The sequence below is a fragment of the Emydura macquarii genome, unplaced genomic scaffold (assembly GCF_026122565.2).
Source record: "Emydura macquarii macquarii isolate MOO-44397 ecotype Brisbane River unplaced genomic scaffold, CSIRO-AGI_Emac_v2 contig_1386, whole genome shotgun sequence".
NCBI classification, from domain to species: domain Eukaryota; kingdom Metazoa; phylum Chordata; order Testudines; family Chelidae; genus Emydura; species Emydura macquarii.
In genome coordinates this window covers 1,049,885-1,070,475 of record NW_027131523.1, presented here as the reverse complement: position 1 = coordinate 1,070,475, position 20,591 = coordinate 1,049,885, and the positions used below count along the sequence as shown (strand labels likewise).

General features: G+C 64.0%; 1 protein-coding gene across 1 annotated transcript in view; it reads right to left on the bottom strand.

Annotated features, from left to right (window-relative positions):
* SHANK1 (SH3 and multiple ankyrin repeat domains 1) overlaps nt 1–20,591 on the bottom strand; it is a 36,552-nt gene that overhangs the window by 4,077 nt on the left and 11,884 nt on the right. The window contains exons 7-22 of the mRNA XM_067552333.1: nt 19,885–20,052; nt 16,376–16,492; nt 16,111–16,188; nt 15,877–15,943; nt 14,784–15,075; nt 14,339–14,505; nt 13,390–13,503; nt 12,688–12,763; nt 6,005–6,087; nt 5,690–5,814; nt 5,378–5,513; nt 5,034–5,117; nt 3,738–3,794; nt 3,347–3,468; nt 2,919–3,021; nt 319–2,662 (exon numbers count right to left, since the gene is read on the bottom strand). Coding sequence (XP_067408434.1) covers nt 319–2,662; nt 2,919–3,021; nt 3,347–3,468; nt 3,738–3,794; nt 5,034–5,117; nt 5,378–5,513; nt 5,690–5,814; nt 6,005–6,087; nt 12,688–12,763; nt 13,390–13,503; nt 14,339–14,505; nt 14,784–15,075; nt 15,877–15,943; nt 16,111–16,188; nt 16,376–16,492; nt 19,885–20,052 — 4,133 coding nt within the window. The remainder of the gene's footprint in view (nt 1–318; nt 2,663–2,918; nt 3,022–3,346; nt 3,469–3,737; nt 3,795–5,033; nt 5,118–5,377; nt 5,514–5,689; nt 5,815–6,004; nt 6,088–12,687; nt 12,764–13,389; nt 13,504–14,338; nt 14,506–14,783; nt 15,076–15,876; nt 15,944–16,110; nt 16,189–16,375; nt 16,493–19,884; nt 20,053–20,591) is intronic.

Here is a 20,591-nt window from a genome sequence, read left to right as displayed (position 1 = left end):
GGGCCCCCCGACTCCTGCCCCGGAGCAGCCTCCGAGCGCTAGCACCCAGGGGTGAGTGTGCGTGCGTTGGGGGGGGAGGGAGGGAGGGCATATGGGGGGGCCGGGATGCGCATGCATGCAGCACCTGGCACAAAAGGGCCGTGACCTTCCCTTCTCCCCAGTCCCCTCCGCCGCGATCCTCCGGCGAGCGAGAAACCAAAACAAACCCCAAGCAAACATGAGTGGCGGCGCGGCGGTGAGAAGCATGCACGGGGGCAGCGGCTGCTGCTTCCTCCAGCCATCCAGCCATCCTCCTCCTCCTCCTCCTCCGGACGCTACCTTTGCCGCTGCAGGGAGCTGGGCCGGTCGGCCCCGAAGGAGCCTGCGCCGTCCGGGGGCCGGGCCCACGAGACCCCGCTCATCTGCTGCAGCTTGGAGCTGAGCTCGCTGATGATGCTGGCCTTCATGGCCGCCACGGGCGAGGCCTTGGCCGCGGCGCCCTCCTCCCAGGGCAGGGTGGGCGAGCGGCGGGGCGGGGCCGGCGGCTCCTGGCTGGGGGCCGGCGTCAGGGCGAAGACGCTCTCGGCGCAGGCGGCCACCGAGATGGTGGAGCTGGTGGGGGTGGCAGGATCGCGGCGGGCGGGGAAGGGACGGGAGCGCAGCTTGCCGGGCAGGGGGCTCTTCTCGGCCGGGCCGCCGAAGGCCTGGCCGTCCAGGTAGGTGATGTAGCTGTCCAGCAGCTCGGCGCCCTCGCTGGACAGTCCCGACATGCTGGACAGGGTGGAGACGGAGCTGATGGTCTCCAGGTGGTGGTCGCTGCTGCTGCGGCTGTCGATTTCCTCGATCCCCGAGTCGGTCACGGCCTCGGGGGGCTCGGGCGCCGGGATCTGGATGGCCGACACCACCGAGGAGAAGTTGACGTGGGGGGCCTCCCGGGGCTCCGGCGCCCCGCCCTGGGTCAGGGTGGCCACCTCGCTGTCGTAGGAGGTCAGGCTGGAGGTGGTGGAGTCGAGGGCGGCGGGCGGGGCGGGCGGCGGGGCGGGCGCCGGCTCCGGAGGGGGCGCGGGAGTGGCGGCGGGGGGGTCCCGGCTCACTTTGGGCGAGTCGGGCTTCTCGAAGCTGTTGGAGAACTCCAAGGGGGGAGGCAGCGGCTCGGTGAAGAGGAACTCGTCGTCCGCGTCGATGGAGGGGGCCGGCGGCGGGAGCACCAGCAGGGGCAGCCCGTTCTCTTCCACCCCCCGGGCTGGCGGGCGCCCGGCCCCCGCCTCGCTCTCCTCCCGGGGCCGGCAGTTCTCCACGAAGCGCACGTGCAGCTCCAGTTTCTCGCCTGCGGCCCCATCCTCCGCCCGCTTCTCCCCCGCCCAGGGGGTGCCCTTGCGCTCGGAAGGGGCCCGGCGCCGGGGGCTCCCCACCTCCTCTGGGCGCTGCTCGCCCGCGGGTGCCCCCCACAGGCGCAGGATGGAGCTGCCCCCCCCGGGAGACTCCGGGGCCACCTCTCCAAAGCGGGGCGAGGAGGGGCGTGACCTCCGCTCCTCCGCCTCCGCCCGGCCCTGCTGCTGCGACTCTTGCAGGGCCCGTTCCCGGGCCACCAGCGCCAGCCCCAGGGGCGAGCCGGGGTCCAGGATCTTCCCCGTCAGCGGGTGGATGAGGGGCGGCGCGCTGGCCCCGCTGGGCCGGGGCTGGAGCCGGGGCAGGAAGCTGGAGCAGACGGTGGTGAAGGCGCTGGTGGTGCCGGCCCCGCCGTAGGCCTTGGCGGAGCGCGGCTGGTAGTAGCTGCCGGGGGGCAGGGGCTGGGCGTAGCTGAGGTGCAGGTAAGGCTCTGCCGAGAACATGCCCTCGTCAATGCTCTTGGAGTGCCGGAGCCGCGGCGCCGGCGCCGGCTCGGGCGCCTCGTCCTCGGGGGCCTCGGTGGAGAGGAAGAGGGCGGAGCGGCGGCGCGCCTCGCTGTACCACTCGCGGTCCCGCCGCGCCGCCCCCACCAGGGCCGCCCCGAACTGGCTGGTGAAGTCCATGCTGTTGTGGAGGGGCAGGGCGGGCACCGGGGCCGGCTCCGGCTGCCCCTCGGCCTCCATGCTGCTCCCCTGACTGCTGCGCCCGCTGCTGCTGGTGGAGGGGGCCTTGATGACGATGGTGGGGATGGCGATGGAGTTCTTCTCGGGGGCGGGCGGCGTGGGGGTGGGCGGGGGCGGCGGCTGAGCCTTGGGGGCTGCGTTCTGCTGCCTCTGCTCGTCCTCCACCTTGGTCTGCTTCACCAGCGGGCCCTTCCGGCGCAGGGGCTTGGCCGGCACGTACATGGCGGTGCTGGCCGCCCGGGCCGGCAGGTTGTAGTAGCGCAGCTCCGGGTGCGGGTGGTGCTCACGCCAGGCCTGGGCGGCCCCCGTCTCCGCCCCGTGCTCCAGCTCCTGGCGGTACATGGCCAGTTTCTCTCGCCGGGCCTGGGCGTCGAAGGCGGGGGGCTCCTGGTGCAGCGAGGCCGGGTACAGCTTGGCCTCGGCGGTGGGGTTGAAGGTGGAGCGCACGGCGGGCGTGAGCCGGCCCGTGGCCGAGGGCGGGGTGCTGTAGGGGGGCTCGGGAGGGGAGGTGGTGGGCGGCGGGGGGATCTCCTCTGAGCCAGGGACGGACAGGCTGCGGCTGAACTTCATGGCTGGGGGCGCCAGGTACGGCTTCTCGTCCTCCACTGACCCTGCGGATGGACAGACGGGCAGTGGTCGGCCAGGGATCCGGAGTCCTGGCTCCCAGCCCCCCTGCTCTATCCCACTAGACCCCATTCCCCTCCCACAGCTGGGGAGAGAACCCAGGAGTCCTGGCTCCCAGCCCCCCCTCCCCCCAACCCACGAGACCCCGCTCCCCTCTCTGAGTAAGAGAAAGAACCCAGGAGTCCAGCGGTGAAAGACCCCCCCGCACCCTCCCAGCTCCCCTCCCAGCCCGGCCCACCTCACCGATGGATTTCTGGCGCAGCATGAGGCCCTGGGAGGCAGCGGGGGGCAGGTACGACGGGCGCTCGTAGCTGGGCTGCCCCATCCGACGGGGCTCGAAGTTTGACTGCAGAGACGGGGGGGGGGGGGGGGGTTAGCGGCAGGAAGCAAAGGCGGAGAGTGCGCGAGGACATCACCCAGGGCAGGAAAGGGTTAAGAAGGCACCAAAGGGCCGGGGGGGGGGGATAAAGAGGCCAAGTGGGGGGCAAGTGAGGGGGACTGATGGGCAGGGAGGTGAGGACGGGGGTAGGGAAGTGGGTAGAAATCCAAGGCTTCACTGGTGCTATAGCCCACCAGACCCCACCCCCTCCCAGGGCCAGGGCCAGAACCCAGGAGTCCTGGCTCCCCCCCCCCCCCCCCCCCCCGGCAATGCCCAGCTGTGCCCGTCCTACCTCGGAGGTGAAGTAGCCCTTGGCCGCCCGGCCCTTCCCCAGGGAGGGGAGCCCGCCGGAGCCGGGCCCCTCCCCGACGCTGATGGTCTGCTGAGCCGCAGCCAGGATCTCGTCCAGCTTGTCTGAGGGGGGGCAGAGAGACCGAGGGTGACTGGCGGGGAAGGGGGGGGGGCAGGGAGGAGCCCAGCCCTGCCCCCATCCCACACCCCAATCCAGAGCCTGGGGATCTCTACATACACCCACCCCACACAGCTCTGACGGGGGCCAATAAACGCTATGGCTTGTCCGTCCCACACACCCTGCCGCTGAGGTGTTACAGAACCCAGGAGTCCGGGCTCCCAGCTCCCCCACCCCACGCTCTGACCCACTCGCCCCCACTCCCCTCCCTTACTCAGAGCCATCTGATAGACCGTCCTCTTCTTCTCCGTGGCCAGAGCCGGCTCGTAGTCTGCCGGGACAGAAGGAGAGACTGACGCGGGGGGGTCAGCGCAGGGTGGGGTGGGGTGGGGTGAGATGTGGGGAGGGGGCACAGCGAGCAGGGGCTGGCGCGTGGTGACTGGGGGGTGGGTACGGGGCGGGCGAGGCAGGAGAAGGGGGCTGGGGTGGGGGCGGGGGCAGGAAGCGGGCAGGGAGGCTGGGGGCAGGCCCGGGCGGATGTCGTGGGCCGCGGGGACGGGGAGGAGGAGCAGCAGGTGGGCGTGGGGCACCGGGGTGAGGCACCGAGGCTGGCACGGGGCAGCCGGACGGGCCGTGGAGGAAGCCACCGACGCCCCCTGCCCCCGGGCATCGTGCCCGGCCCAGCTCACACTCACCACGCCTCTTCTTCCAGGGCGAGACTGGGGGAGAGACAGCGAGAGGGGCAGCGTTAGAGACGGGCAGGAGGGGAGGGGCTGGGGGCCAGGCCCTGTTTCCGCTGCTCCCCACAGCTCTGGGGCGGAGCCCGGCCTGGGCAGGGCTCCCTCTGCCCCCAAAGGAGCCGGTGCGGGGGCTGGGAAAGAACTGCGCTCTCGGCCACTCCCACCCGCCAGGCCGGCCTCTCCCCTCCCCCCGCCTCCTTCCTGTACCCCGAATCCACGCCGGGGGGCTCCTCTCAGCCCCCACCAGCCGGGGGGTCCCCCTGAAGCCCCTCCACACCAGGGATTCAGACTCTGTCACCCGCTGGCTGGCCCAGGGCCCCAGATGGGGGGGGGGGATGACACACATACCTTTCTCCACTGCCGGGTGCCGAGGGAGTCCCGGGAACCAGAGGGTGGGAAAGAGACAGTGTGAGACTCCCACCCCCAGCACAGACCCCGCCCCACCCCCCGGGACCCTCCCCCACCCCCAGCACAGACCCCGCCCCATTCCCCCCGGGACCCCCAGCACAGACCCCTCCCCATCCCCCCGGGAACCTCCCCCACCCGCAGCACAGACCCCACCCCACCCCCCCGGGACCCTCCCCCACCCCCAGCACAGACCCCGCCCCATTCCCCCCGGGACCCTCCCCCACCCCCAGCACAGACCCCTCCCCCTCCTGTCAGGGGACCATCCCCTGCCCCACCACAGACCCCCACCCCCAGCTCAGACCCCTCCCCATTCCCCACCCTCCCCCACCCCACACTGACCCCCCACACCCTGCTCCAGCACCAAACCCTCCCCACATACTCCCAATTCCCCCCCACCCCCCGTGGCACAGACCCCCCCTTACCCATCTCCTCCAGCTCGGAGGTCATGGATTTGGAGCGCAGCGAGATGGCTGGGGGGGGCAGTCGTTTTGTCTGCTGTGGAGCCGCTGTAGGGGGGGCAAAGGGACTGCCAGGTGAGGGGACAGACGGACAGACACTGAAATCCCCCCCCCTCCTTTCCTCCAAGCACAGGACCCCACTCCCCTCCCAGAGCTAAGATAGAACCCAGGCGTCCTAGCTCCCAGCTCCCGTCCCCCACCCGCTCTAACCACTAGACCCCACTCCACTCCCAGAGCCAGGGGATGGAACCCAGGCGTCCTGCCCTCCCCCATGTGGAGGAGATGTTGGCGGGGGGGGATCACATCACCTTTCTTTCTCATGGCCTCTTCCATCTCGGGGTTCCTGGTTACCATGACGACCTTCACCATCAGGTTGTTGCCCCCCTGGCGAATCATGTTCACAACCTGCCGGTGCCCGACCTTCACCACGTTCTGCCCATTTACCTACGGGGGGGGGGGAAGGGACAGGGTCAGGGGAGACGGTGCCCCTCACTCCCGACCCGCAGCTCCCGCCCCCCCACCAGCACCACTCAGTCCTGACAGGAGGGGGTGGGGAGCGAACCCCCCGTCACTCCAAGGGGAGCCTCCCCCCACACACACACACACACATGCCCCCTTACCTCGATCAGGAAATCCCCCATGCGGAGGCCCGCGCGCCAGGCCACGCCCCCCTCATCCACGGACTCCAGGTACTGCAGGGCAGGGAAGGCCGGGGTGGGCGTGAACTCCTCAATGGGGGTCTGCGCTGTGGGGACAGAGCGGGGTCAGCGGCGGGAACGGGCAGGATGTCTGGAGACCCCCACGGCAGCTTCCCCCCTCTGGTGCGCGGGCCCCCACCCCCACAGCAGCTCCCCCCTCCGGCGCGTGGGCCCCCACCCCCACAGCAGCTCCCCCCTCCGGCGCGTGGGCCCCCACCCCCACAGCGGCCCCCTCACCCTTGGCACCGCGCAGGACGAAACCGAAGCCTTCGTTGTCCTTCTTCTGCAGCAAAACCGTCTTCTCCTTAATGATGTAGTCACTGCGAGGGGAGGGGGGGCACGTCAGGGGGGCTCTCACCAACCCTCCCCCCCCACGCACTGCAGCTACAGACCCCACTGCACACGAGGGACACTGGCTGCAGCCGAGCCTTGCTGCCTGCAGTGTGATCACACTGCAATGCCCCCCCTCCCCGCACGCAGTGCGCTAACACTGCAATCGCCCCCCTCCCCGCATGCAGTGAGCTAACACTGCAATTGCACACACACAGTGCGCTACCACTGCGATCACCTGCAGTGCGCTCCCACTGCAATCGCCCCCCTCCCCACATGCAGTGAGCTAACACTGCAATTGCACACACACACAGCACACTACCACTGCGATCACCTGCAGTGTGCTCCCACTGCAATCGCCCCCCTCCCTGCAAGCAGTGCACTCCCACTGCAATCGTCCCACCCAGGCAGTGCACTCACACTGCAATCGCCCCCCTCCCTGCATGCAGTGCGCTCCCACTGCACACACACACAGCCCCCCTCCCCGCACGCAGTGCGCTAACACTGCAATTGCACACACACACACACAGCGTGCTACCACTGCGATCGCTCCCTCCCTGCATGCAGTGCGCTCCCACTGCAATCGCCCCCCTCCCCGCACGCAGTGCGCAGTGCGCTAACACTGCAATTGCACACACACACAGCGTGCTACCACTGCGATCGCCCCCTCCCTGCACGCAGTGTGCTCCACTGTGATCATCCCTCCTCCCCACAATGCGCTCACTGCAATGCCCCCTCCCTGCATGCAGTGCATTCATACTGCGATGCCTCCCACCTGCAGTGCACTCCCAATGCAATCGTCCCACCCAGGCAGTGCACTCACACTGCAATCATCCCTTTCCCTGCATGCAGTGTGCTCCCTCTGCAATCGTCCCCCTCCCCGCACACAGTACGCTCACACTGCGAAGCCCCCCTCCCTGCACGCAGTGCGCTACCACTGCAAATGCAGGGAACACTGTGTCCATGCATTCCACTGCAGGAACAGATCCCTCATGCTGGGTTCTCACACTGTGCTTGCAGCTCACCACCCCCCAGCTGTGTGCTGGGCTCAATCACTGCAGTCACAGACCAGTCGAATGTGCTCACACTGCAATCAGATACCCCTTCGCAAGGGCAGTGAACTCTAACCACCGTCAGCAACATCCACTGCATGCAGTGCGTTCACACAGCAATCACAATCCCGTCATGCTCCAACTGCAGACCTCCAGCTCACACGACAATCATAGACCCACACACGCTGTGTGCCGGGCGCTCTCACTGTGATCAAAGCCCCCCTCCCACACTGCAACACCCTGAGACTTTAGGGAAGATGGTGTCCATGCAGCCCACTGCAGAGACAGAATCAGCTGTGTGCAGTGTGCATTGTCAGCGCAGATCCACACGGCAAACAGAGCCTCGGCTCCCACTGGAATTACATACCCTCCTCTGTCTGCAGTGCGCTCACACTGCAATCACAGGTACCACACACGCCCTGCACTGCGCATTCACTGCAGTCAGTCCCCCTCCTCTGTCTGCAGTGTGCTCATATTGCAGGCACAGGTACCACACACACCTTGCAGTGCGCATTCACTGCGATCAATCCTCCCCCCCCCAGTGTTCATTCACTGCGCTATCTGCAGTGCACTCATATTGCAGGCACAGGTACCACACACGCCAGTCGCACTCATTCACACAGGTACCACACGCGCATTCACTGCGATCAATCCTCCCCCCACCTTGCAGTGCTCATTCACTGCTATCTGCAGTGCACTCATATTGCAGGCACAGGTACCACACACGCCTTGCAGTGCTCATTCACTGCGATCAGTTCCCCCCCCCCGCTGTCTGCAGTGCACTCACACTGCGATCACAGGCCTGTACAGTGTGCTCCCACTACAAGCATGGGTACCCCCTGGTAGGGTGCGGTGAGCTCTGCTCTCACGCCCCTCTCCCCCACTTCCTGCAGTGAATTCTCACTGCTCTGAGATCCAGAGCAGCTTCCAGATCGCACCACTAGCATGGCTCCCCCAGCACCGCGAGCCCCCCACTGGCATCACCCCTAAACCCCAGTAGCCTCACCCCAGCGGTGTTCCTATGGGACCCCCAAACTGCATTTCCCTCCCGTCCAGCCATGCCCCCCCACAGCCATCTCCAACACTGCTTGCACATCCTCTGCATCAACCCATGCACGCTTGTGACACACACACACACCCCACCCCCGGGACTGCACAAGCTTGTGTATTCTGGCGCATCCACGCACACCTGTGTAGGGCACACACACACACACACACACACACACACGCTAGCCTACGCACACACACTCATGCCCCCCACACCATCTTTCCACCAAAATCTGAGCACAACTCAATTAAGCAGCAGCTGCAGGAACAGAGATGCTGACGCAATGGAGCGAGAGCCAGGCACACATGCCCACAGATGGATGCACAAACACAAGGGTGTGCACGCACACACACACACACACGTTACACACACAAACATTCACACACAGACACAGAGGGACGGATGCACATGCAGAAGAATGGATACAAAAACACACTCAGGTCCTCGAATGCACACACAGAGGGACATGCACAAGCACGCACACACACTAAGGGATATGCACACACTCAGACGTAAACACACGCACATGCACACTCACACAGGGCTACACACACAGGGATATGCACACACATGCACACCCACACACAAAGCTATGCATATGTGCACACACACAGGGCTATGCATATACATACACACAGAGGCCTACAGTCATACACACACACACACACAAAGCCACACACATACAGGGCTATAGACAGAAGGCTATATATGCACACACAGGACTGTGCACACAGCTTGTGGTGTACATGTGCACGTGCACACAGCTACACACACACCGCTAGATGTGCACACACACAGCTACACACACAGGTGGCTACACACACACACAGAACTACACACTCATACAGAGTGAGCTACACATGCAGCTGGTTATGCGCACACACACAGCAGGATATGCACACACAGAGCTTCACGCACACACAACTGGCTACGCGTGCACTCACACAGCTACACACACACACACACAGAGCTACACACAGCTGGCTACGTGCACACACACACACACACACACACACACAACTATACACTCACACAGCTGGCTACGCCTGCACACACACAACTATACACTCACACAGCTGGCTGCGCGTGCACTCACACAGCTACACACACACACACAGAGCTACACACAGCTGGCTACGTGTGTGTGCACGCACACACACACACACACACACACACACACACAACTATACACTCACACAGCTGGCTACGCCTGCACGCACACGGCTACACACGCACATCGCTGCTGCACACACACAGCTACGCACACACAGGCAAAGCTACAGTTACACACACACACACACACACACACACACACACACAGCGGGCTGCGCACAGCCCAGGCCGCGAGGCCCGCGGGTCGGTGGGTGGGTGGGTGAGAGGCCGGGTGGGGGGGGGAGCGCCGGGGGAGGCGCGCTGCGCTGCGCTGCGCCGAGGCTGCGCCGTGTGTGGCTGTGCGCAGCGCAGCAGCGCGGGGATGAATGACTGGAGTGAATGGAGCTGGCTGTGAATGGCGGGCGGGGGGAGCTGCGGGGGGGGCGCGGCGCTGCAGCGGGCGGGCGGGAGGAGGCGGGGGGGGGGCCCTACCTGTAGATGTACCAGACGCTCCGGCGCCGGGGCCCCAGCGCGGGCCAGCTGGAGGAGAGCGGGGGCTGGCTGCCTGCATCGCGCCCGGCCATGGCCCCGCCGCCGCGGCCTCTGCCTCATGCTAGGAGGGAGCCGCCGCGCCGCGCCGCGGGGAGGAGGGGGGCGCCCCGGGCGGCTGGCGCACAATACTCACATCATGGCCCCCGCCGGCAGCGGGGCCGGGGCCGGGGCCGGAGCCGGGCGGGCAGCGCCGGGACGGGACGGGCAGGACGCGCCAGGCAAACGCCGCTGCGCCGCCGCTGCGCCCCGACTCGCCGGCACCGTTAACCCCCTCGGCTCCGCGGCGCGGGCGCGGACGGACGCGGCACGGAGACAGACGGCGCGCGGCCCCGCTGCTGTCCCGTCCCCCCCCTCGGAGAGGCCGCGTGCCCGGATACCCCGTCCCCCTGCCCGGCGAGGGGGCCCCGGATAGCTGGGGGCCGTGTCTGGATAACCAGCCCCTGCGCCCCAACCAGGAGAGGCTGCGTCTCCGTGCCCGGCGAGGGGTCCCCGGATACCCGGTCCCCCTGCCCCACACCAGGCGAGGGGTCCCCGGCTAACCGGTCCCCCTGCCCCACACCAGGCGAGGGGTCCCCGGATACCCGGTCCCCACATCCCAACCCCGAGGGGCCGCGTCTCCACACTGGGCGAGGGGGCCCCAGATAACCAGCCCCCACATCCCCAACCCAGAGGGGCCACGTCTCCGCACCCAGCAGTGGGGTCCCCGGATAACCGGTCCCCCTGCCCCACACCAGGCGAGGGGGCCCCGGATAACCGGTCCCCGCATCCCGACCCCAAGAGGCCGCTTCTCCGTGCCAGACGAGGGGACCCCGCAGCCCACCCCGGAGAGGCTGCGTCTCTGCTCAGCGCTGGGGGGATGTGACAGATGTATGGGTCCACACACACGGGTTCTGCCACTATCACTCCTGCCCCCTTGCGCTCACACACAAGCTCACGACATCCCGCTCGCTCACAGGGGCTCGCGCTTTCTATCCCGGGTTCTGTACCCTCCGGTCAGCGCCCCAACTTCTCCCGAACAGAGAATGCACAGACACCCCCCCCACTCCTGCCCCCAGGCAACCCCACCACACAGCCCCCAACCCTGGCCCTTCAGAGCCCCCCCACGCCGAACCCTACCCCCCAACACACACGTGTCCCCATCCTGGGTCACGGGGCAGAGGAAACACCAGCCCTTCCTGCCCCCCGTTCCCGTCTCGCTGTGCCCGCCACATACCCACCACCCTCTTCTGCACCTGTCCCTTTATACACACCCTATGCCCCTCACCCAGCCCCCTCCACGCCATGCTGCGACCCTGCCCTGCCCCCCAGCCAGCCAGGCTCCACTCACCTAACTACCCCCCTGAGTGTCCCCCCCAGCTCCACTCACCCAGCCCCCTCTTGCCCCACCTCCACCCTGCTGTCTCAAAGCGCCGCCCGTGTGCTCTTAAGTGGGCTCCCGGCTGCCCCCCCTGCCCTGGCCTCCATCACCACTTGCCGCCCCCCAGTGTGGCCTCCTCGCTGCACTGGGGGAGGGGGCCATGGGGGTGAGGTTCCGCACAGGGCGGGGGTCTCGGCCTGGCCCCTGGCTGGAAAATCCTGGGCACCGAGTGTGTAAGCGCACACAGGGGTCACGAGCCCGGTGGTGCGAGGGGGGGGCACGCGCTGGTGCGAAGGAGGCATCCAGGTCGGGGTCTGCCCAGGGGCGTCTGACCCTGAGGGACACCCCCTTTCCAAGAGGCCCACGCCGCCCCACCTCCTCCAGCCCTAGATTCAGCAGCAGCCCGCTTGCCGCAGGGCCAGCTCAGCTCAAGGACGTAGCCAGGATCCGGTGCCCGCACCCGAAACACGGGAGCCAGGATGTGCTGAGTCCGCGGGGGGAGGGATGGGCACAGAGCAAAGCAAGGTGAAAGCACAGCCGGGGGGGGGGGGCTGAGATAATGGGGCTGCAGGTTGGGGTGAGGGGCACGGGCAGAGCTGGGGAGCCCTGGGCGGGCTAGCCGGCGGCTGCAGGACGGAGGGGGCCTGGTGGACGTAGCATTTCTCCCTCCCCTCCCAACGCCAGGCTGGGGGGGGGAGGATGGTCCCTGCTGTGTCCCATCTGCGCCAGCAGATGGCAGCGCGGCCCGTGGGCCCTGCCAGGGAATGGGGGGGAAACATCCCAGATGCCCTTGGAGTACGGGACACAAAGGTACAGACAACCCCTCGCCCCCACCACCAGAGGCCCCCCCCCCAACTGCCCCCAGGGCAGCTCTCCCCAGACCTCTGGCATGTTCCCGGCGACCCGGACGCCTGGGTTCTATCCCCAGCGTGGCAGGCGGGGGGCCTTGGGCAGCTTCTGTGCTCTGGGGTGGGGCTGTCTCCTCGGAGAGGGGAACGGAAACTCGCCCCAGAATACGGAACCCGCATTCTCCTGGCTCCCAGCCCGGGGCCCTTCCCCGGCCAGGGGGCTCAAGGCGGGGCGGAGGGCTCTGAGACTCTGCAGACCGAGCCGTGTGCCCAGCCCCCAGACAGACAGAGACAGTGCCCCCCCCCCCCCGACACTGACCCCCCAACCCCAGCACTGACCCCTAAACCTCCTCACCCTCTGAGCCCCAAACCAGCTCAGAATCACCCTCTGAACTGCCAGCACCGACCCGACTTCCCAGCCCCCCACCCTGACCCCCAGCGCCGGCCCTCCTCCTCCCAGCCCCACAGATGAGCCCCAATCTCCAACCGGACACGAGACGGGGACCCTCCTCCCTGAGTGAGATCGCTCTGACAGACCCCAACCCATCCTGCGCCCCAACTCAGGCAGACAGGGCCTGGGACGAGGGGCTGGGAGGCTGTGACCCCGGGGGGCTGTGACTTCGCGGGAGGGGAGGTCTCACCTGGGGGCATCGAAGCTGTCGTAGGATCCCACTGTGTAGTGTCGGAAGAGACGCTTGGCCTTGTCGCTCCGGCTGTCTACGAGGGAATGGGGGGTGAGCATGGGGGGCCAGGCACACCCCGGCCTCCCCCACTCCCTGCCCCCTACTGCCCTCAGCCCCACACATACCTCCCACCCCCATGCACCTTCTCTCCGCCCCACTTCCCTCTGGCCCTCCCCCCATTCCATGCACACCTGCCCCCAGCCTTTCCCCCACCCCATACACCTGCTACCCTTTGCCCCGCCCCCATCTCCCCAGAGATGCCCCCAGCTGAGGACCCAGAGCTCCCCCCCCCCGCCGTGTTGCCCCCCCCCGGAAACACTTCCCAGCCTCAGCCACCAGGTGTCAGCAGAGGCTTGGTGTTGGCCGGGCGGGGGTGGGAGTGGATGAGGGGGGCTGGGGGGAGGGGACAGGTACTATGGCCCCCCAAGAGGGGGCGACAGGGTCAACAGGGGGCCCTTGGGAGGCAGGGAGGCTGAGGGGGGCAAATGGGGGAACCAGGGAGCAGCAGGGGGAGTAAGGTCACAAAGTGGCTGGGAGCAGGAAGGAGGGATGGGGGAGGGGGGGAGGCGCCAGCCCCCAGGGGGGAAGGAGGGGGCAGCCGGGGCCCAGGTGTGGGGCAGCAGCTGCAGCGGGGGGGAGTGGGGGGGGCAGGGCTCCTACCTTGCTTCCCATCCTGCGACTTGGTGGGCACCTCCTCCACGCAGTCCGAGGGGAACCAGCCGACCCGGCCCTTCACCTGCCCTTCCCAGAACCCGCCTTCGCCCACGCTCAGCACTGCGGGGAGAGCGCGGGTCAGAGCACCGCACCCCAAAACCCCCTGCACCCCATCTGCACCCCCACACGCTCAGCACTGCGGGGAGAGCGCGGGTCAGAGCACCGCACCCCAAAACCCCCTGCACCCCCACACGCTCAGCACTGCGGGGAGAGCATGGGTCAGAGCACAGCACCCCAAAACCCCCTGCTGCTCCCCTGCACCCCCACACGGTCTGCATTGCGGGGACAGCATGGGTCAGAGCACAGCACCCCAAAACCCTCATCCGCCCCCCCCCCGCGCAGCCCCACACGTTCTGCACTGTGGGGACAGCGCAAGTCAGCACAGCTCCCCAAACCCCCCCAACCACTTCGCGTACAACCCCAGAAGAGCCCACCCCCCACCTGTACCCCCCGCCACTCCCGCACTGTGGGGAGGGCGCGGGTCAGAGCAAGGTACCCTCCAGCACTCCTGTACGCCCCTGCACCCCAACAGCCCCCCATGTAACCCACGGCTGGGACAAACTCTGCACACAGCAGCACCCCTTTCTCTCCTGAGCCCCCTAAGAGGCCCCCACAGCCCCACCCCCAACACAGACACCACCCCACAGCACAGCCTAGAACACAGGCACATGCCCCATCACGCACCCACCCCCCGAACAGAGAACACGCCAGCGCCCAGCCACACGCATCAGCGCCTGCCCTCAGCACACAGCTGGGGATAGAACCCAGGAGTCCTGACCCCCGCAGTCCCCTCCTCCCCTGTCCTCCCCTGCCTCCCCCAGTTCCCGATCCTGCACTCAAAGCACTTGCCCCCTTTCCTCCGCCAGGATAGAACCCAGGCGTCCAGGCAGCATACCCTTGATCTTCTCGCCTTTGCTGAGAGAAAGCTCGCCCTCAGCCTGGGCCTGGTAGGGCTTCATGGCCATGAAGGTGCGTCCCGGCACGGCCGAATAGAGCTTCCGCTTCATCCCCCGGCTGCTCAGGGTGCTGCCCGCCCCCGAGTCCTTGGGGAAACCGCTAGAGCTGCAGAGAGAGAGAGAGAGAGACATGGCATGAACCCAGGTGTCCTGGCTCCCCAGCCCCCCAGTATAACCACTACAACCCACTCCCCTGCCAGAGCTGGGGAGAGAACCCAGGAGTCCTGGCTCCCAGCCTGCCCCCTCTGCTCTAACCTCTAGACCCCACTCCCCTCCCAGAGCCAGGATAGAACCCAGGATCCTGGCTCCCAGCCCCTCCGGTTCTAAGCCACCAGACTCCACTCCCCTCCCAGAGACGGGGATCAGGCCCAGGCGTCCGGATACCTGGGGCGTCCCCGCTGCTGCCTCTTGCCCTCCTCAGGGTGGCGGCCCCGGGAGGGGGAGCGGGTGCGGGCGCCGCGGGGGCTGCTGGCGCTGCGCAGGGTGCCGGTTGCGATCTTCGGGGCCTGCACGGCCACGGTGGCCGGGGGGGGCGCGGCGGGGGAGCCGTACAGCATCCACTCGGGCACGTTCATGCTGGTGTCGCTGTTGGCGCGGAGGAGCAGGTGGGGGGCGGCCAGGCTGCGGCCCCCGTCTCGGCGCCGGGCAGCGTACTGCGGGGACTCCTGGAACGGGACTGCGGGGCACAGCCTCAGTGCGGGACACGGGGTGGGGAGGGCGGGGAGAGACCGGGACTGTGGGGAAACTGAGGGCACAGGGTGGGGGGCAAATAATTGGGGGGGACCGAGGCTTGGGAGGGGAGTCAGGTAGTTGTGGGGGGCCATATGCGGGAGGAGGGTCTGGGGGTCATGAGGGTGGCTTTGCCCAGTGGTTCTGGAGCTCCCCACTTGTCAATTCTACCCGTGGGGTGTGCAGACCCCCCTTCTCTCTGATTGGCTGGCCTTCCCCACTGCCCCACCTCCTGGGGAAGGGCAGCCAATCACAGGTGCTGAAGGAGGCAGACAGTGCTCTCCCTCCCCGCCCCCATTCTCATAGGAAGGGAGATGCCCTCCCCCTACAACACCTACCTGGGAGGGGGGGGGACCCTGCTACAGAACCCCCAGGCCTGGGAACGGGGGGTGAAGAGCCCCAGGGGCTGCAGGAGGGGCAGAGGTGGGGCTGGGAGAACTGGTGTGGGGCAGAGTTGAGGGGGGCTGGGAGATGGATCTGGTGGGGGGCCGAGTGAGGATGGAGTTAGTTGCTGGGCAGGGAGGGACGGAGGGGGGGTGAGATCCCCTCCCCGATATTTTTGGCAGCAGTCCCTCGAGGGGGGGTATCAAACAGCAAAACACCCAGTATTTATTTCTTTTAATTGCCCTTCATTTTCTGGGGTCCGACACCTGATTTTTTAACGGAGGGGGGGGCTCTCCACAGAGGGGCCTTTTGTGGGGGCCTCTGGGGGCTTGGTCGGTGGCTGAATGCTGGGACCCCGACTCACCCACATCAGCGTCCCGGTGGTTCTTGATCAGCTCCCCCAGCTCAAAGTTTCCAGCGATCACAGCCACCTGGAGGGGCATCGGGGGATGGATCAGACCACAGCCCCGCTCCACACCCCTCCAGATCCCCCCTGCACCCCTCGATCCAGGCACCCTGCCCCATAACCTCCCCCTGCACCCCCTCCACCCCGCTACAAACCCACACAGCCCCCGCCCTGGCACTCTGGCCCCCACACCTGGAAGGGCGTCTGGCCGCTGTTGTTCTTGATCTCTTTATTGGCCCCACGGTAGAGCAGGATCCGGGCACAGCTTTCCTGGGGGAGGACGTGGTGTGAGATGGGGAGTGGGACCCCTCTGCCCCTTCCCTTCCCCTGTCCTCCCATCCCATCCCCCCTCCCCCGTTCCAGGCAGGGGGGCACACACGTGCAGCGCCGTGCTCCCCGACACGTTCCGGGTGGGGGAGCCGAGATGTGGGTGGCGGGGGAGGGAGTCGCCATGCACCTTGTTGTAGAGGGCACACACATGCAGCGCCGTGTTCCCCGAGGCGTTCTGGACCCCCGGCTCGGCCCCGTAGAAGAGCAGGTGTTCCAGGTGCTGGGAATGGCCATGCTGGCAAGCCTGAGGAGTGAGAAAGTGACACACGTCAGCAGAGGTGGGGGGGGTGACTGGGACAGACATCCCCCCCACCCACACAAGCCCAGTCACTTCACGTTTCGGGGGGCTGACACTATGTGGGGCCGGGGGGGGGAGGGGCAGAGGGTCCCTGCCCCACACGCTGTGGGGAGGGCTGGGGGGGCTTCCTATTAGATGGGTGTTTCATGTCAGGAGGGGATTCCCCATCATGGGGGTGACACCATGGGGTGGGAAGTCTGGCTGGAGGTCCCTGTCAGGGGGTCTGTCCCCACTGCAGCAGGTCTGGCTGGGGGGGTTCCCCTACCTGGAGGTGGCTGTTGGTTACAAAAGACTTTTCAGCAAGGTAAGCGGCTACATTTAAGGAAAAGAATCCCAGGAAAGTCAAAAGCTTAATCTGAGGAAAGTCTCTTTTTTAGGGGGGGTCAGGCTGGGGGGGGGGGGGTCACGCTAGTCAATGGGACATGGTAATAGCAGGATACAAAATATATCAGAACAACAGAGCCGGTCGTGCCGGGGGTGGGGTGGGGGGGCACTACACGTGAAAGAAGGCACAGAGTCAAATGCAGTCAAAATCTTACAGGACTCGAACTGTCCCATCGAACCTCCGTGGATAGAAATGCCAGCCTTGGCCAACGAGAGTGCGGCGGAAGGAACACACGGCCGACCAGCTGAGCAAGAGGGTGACGGCGGCGGTGGTGAAATGTCAGGGGGATTAGAGAGGTGAGAAAAAGAGGAAACCCGAGAACGCTGGGGCGGATTTCAACGATCTCCATGTTGGCCGGGTCCATGTGGCGTCAATATAAGATGCAGAGATAAAGTTTCTAGATACCGTCAATGACGGCTTCTTGGAGCAGCTAGTCCTGGGACTCACCAGGGGAGAGGCAATTCTTGATTTAGTCCTAAGTGGTGCACAGGATCTGGTCCAAGACGTGAAAAGAGCTGCACCGCTCGGTAACAGTGACCATAATGTAATTAAATTTAACATCCTTGTGGGAGAGGAATATCAAAGAAACCAACCCCGGGAGCATTTAACTTCAAAAAGAGGAGCTACACACAATGAGGAGGCTACGTAAACAGACATTAAAAAGTACAGTCGCAAGAGTGAAATGCCTGCAAACTGCATGGAAATCCTTTTTAACACACCACAATAAAGGCTCATATTATATGCATACTCCCAAATTTAAAAACCAGTAAGGGCATAAAAAATGCCACCACTGGTAAACAACAGAGTAAAAGAGGCGATTGGAGACAAATAGCCATCTTTTAAAAATTGGAAGTCTAATCTTCCTGAGGAAAATAGAAATGAGCAGGAACTCTAGCAAGTCAAGTGTAAAAATATAATCACGCAGGCCAAGGCAGAATCTGAAGATCAACAAGCAAAAGACACACAAAATTTAAAAATCTGTTTTGCTGTAAGAACATCAGAAGCAGGAAACCTGGACAATCGAGGTCTTAATGGAGCACTAGGGAAGAGAAGGCCGTTGCGAGAAAGCTAAATGAATTCTTTGCATCCGTCTTCACAGCAGAGGATGTAAGGGAGATTCCTGCACCTGAGCCATTCTTTCTAGGTGAGAAATCAGAGAAACTGTCGCAGATTGAGGTATCAGTAGAGAAGGTTTTGGAACAAATGAATAAATTAAACAGTAATAATCACCCAAGAGTTCTGAAGGAAGTCAAATATGCGATTGCAGAACTATGGACTGTGGTACGTAACCAATCACTTCAATCAGCTACTGCACCAGGTGTCTGGAGGATAGCTAATGTGACACCAATTTTTGAAAAAGGCTCCAGAGGCGATCCTGGCAATCCCAGGCCGGTGAAGCCTAACTTCAGTACCAGGCAAACTGGTAGAAACTTTAGTGAAGAACAGAATGATCAGACACAGGGATGAACAAGATTTGTTGAGGAAAAGTCAACACAGCTTTTGTAAAGGGAAATCATGCCTCCTCAATCTACTGTGAGGGGGTCAAGAAGCATGCGGACAAGGGTGATCCTGTGGATATAGTGAACTTAGATTTTCAGAAAGCCTTTGACAAGGTCCCTCACCAAAGTAAGCGGCCATGGGGTCGCTCCTGCATCAGTAACGGGTTAAAAGATAGCAAATAAAGGGTAGCAATAAACAGTGGAAAGAGGTACATAGTGGGGTCTCCAGGGGCCTGTACTGGGACCAGTGCTGTTCAACATATTCACAAATGAACATGAAAAAGGGGTAACCAGTGAGGTGGCAGTTTGCAGACGATACTAACTTTTGAAAGATAGTTAAGTCCAAAGCAGACTGCGAGGAGATACAAAGGGGTCTCACTAACCTGGGTGACTGGGCAGGAAAATGGCAGATGAAATTCAGTGTTGATAAATGCAAAGCAATGCGCATTGGAAAACATAACCCCAACTATATATGCAAAATGAGAGGGTCTAAATTAACTGTCGCCACTCAAGCAAGCGATTTTGGAGTCATTGTGGATCATTCTCCGAAAATGTCTGCTCGGTGTGCCGCGGAAGCCAAAAAAGCTCACAGAATATTAGGAACCATTAGGAAAGGGATAGATAATAAGACAGAAAAGATCATCATGCCTCTGTATAAATCCATGATCCACCCACACCTTGAATACTTCATGCAGTTCTGGGTGCCCCATCTCAAAAAAGATACATTAGAATTGGAAAGAAATACAGAGAAGGGCAACAAAAATGCAGAGGGGTACGGAACAGCTTCCATACAAGGAGAGATTAAACAGACAGGGACTGTTCATGTTAGAAAAGAGACGACTAAAGGGGGGATGTGACGGAGATCTATATAACCATGACTGGCGTGGAAAAGGGACTAGAGGAGTGTTGTTTACCCCTTCACATTACACACGAGCCAGGGGTCCCCCCATGAAATGAACAGGCAGCAGGTTTAAAACAAACCTAAGGCAGCACTTCTCCACACAACGCCCAGTCAACCTGTGGAACTCGGCGCCAGGGGATGTTGTGCAGGCCAAAAGTATAACTGGGTTTAAAAAAGAACGAGAGAAGTTCATGGCGGAGAGGTCCATCGCTGGCTGGTAGCCAAGATGGGCAGGGACGCAGCCCCACGCACTGGGTGTCCCTAAACCTCTGACTGCCAGAAACCGGGCCTGGATGACGGGGTGGATCACTTGATAAACTGCCCTGCTCTGTCAATTCCCTCTAAAGCACCTGGCACCGGCCACTGTCAGAAGACAGGTCACTGAGCTAAATGGACCATCGGTCTGACCCAGGGTCGCTGTTCTTATGTTCCTATGTCCCCGCCGGAGAGGGGATCTGAAGGGGAGGGTCCCTGTCCGAGAAGTCCTGGCTTGGGGACCCTGCCTAAGGTTGTCTTTGTAGGGAAGGAGGTGTCCCCGTCTGCGGGCTCTGACCTGGTGGATCTCCTGCCAGCCATTCTCGTCCACGGTGCCGATGTATGCCCGGTTGTAGAGCAGCAGCTCGCAGCAGCGCGGGTCGCCCCCCACCATGGCCGTGTGGTACAAGGGGGTGAGGCCCCGGCGGTCTTTGTAGTTGGGCGAACCCCCGAGGTCCAGTAGCGCCTGGGGAGGCAAGGAGCAAAGAGGTGAGCAGGGGATGAAATGGGGTGGCGATGTCCACCCAGACACACCGCAGACACTGTACGCCCACTGTGCCAGCACACACAACACGTGCTGCACAGCACACCCTGCATACACACTGCACAGCACACCCTGCATTCACTGCATGCCCACTGTCAGCACACACTGCATTCACTGCATGCCCACTGCACAGCACACCCTGCATTCACTGCATTCCCACTGCACAGCACACCCTGCATTCACTGCATGCCCACTGTCAGCACAAACTGCATTCGCTGCATGCCCACTGCACAGCTCACACTGCATACGCACTGTCAGCACACCCTGCATTCGCTGCTTTCCCACTGCATCAGCCGACCCTGAATTCGCTGCATGCACACTGCACAGCATACACTGCATACGCACTGCATCCACTGACCCTGCATTCGCTGCATGCAGTGTGTCAGCACACACTGCATTCACTGCATGCCCACTGCACAGCTCACACTGCATAGGCACTGTCAGCACACACTGCGTTCACT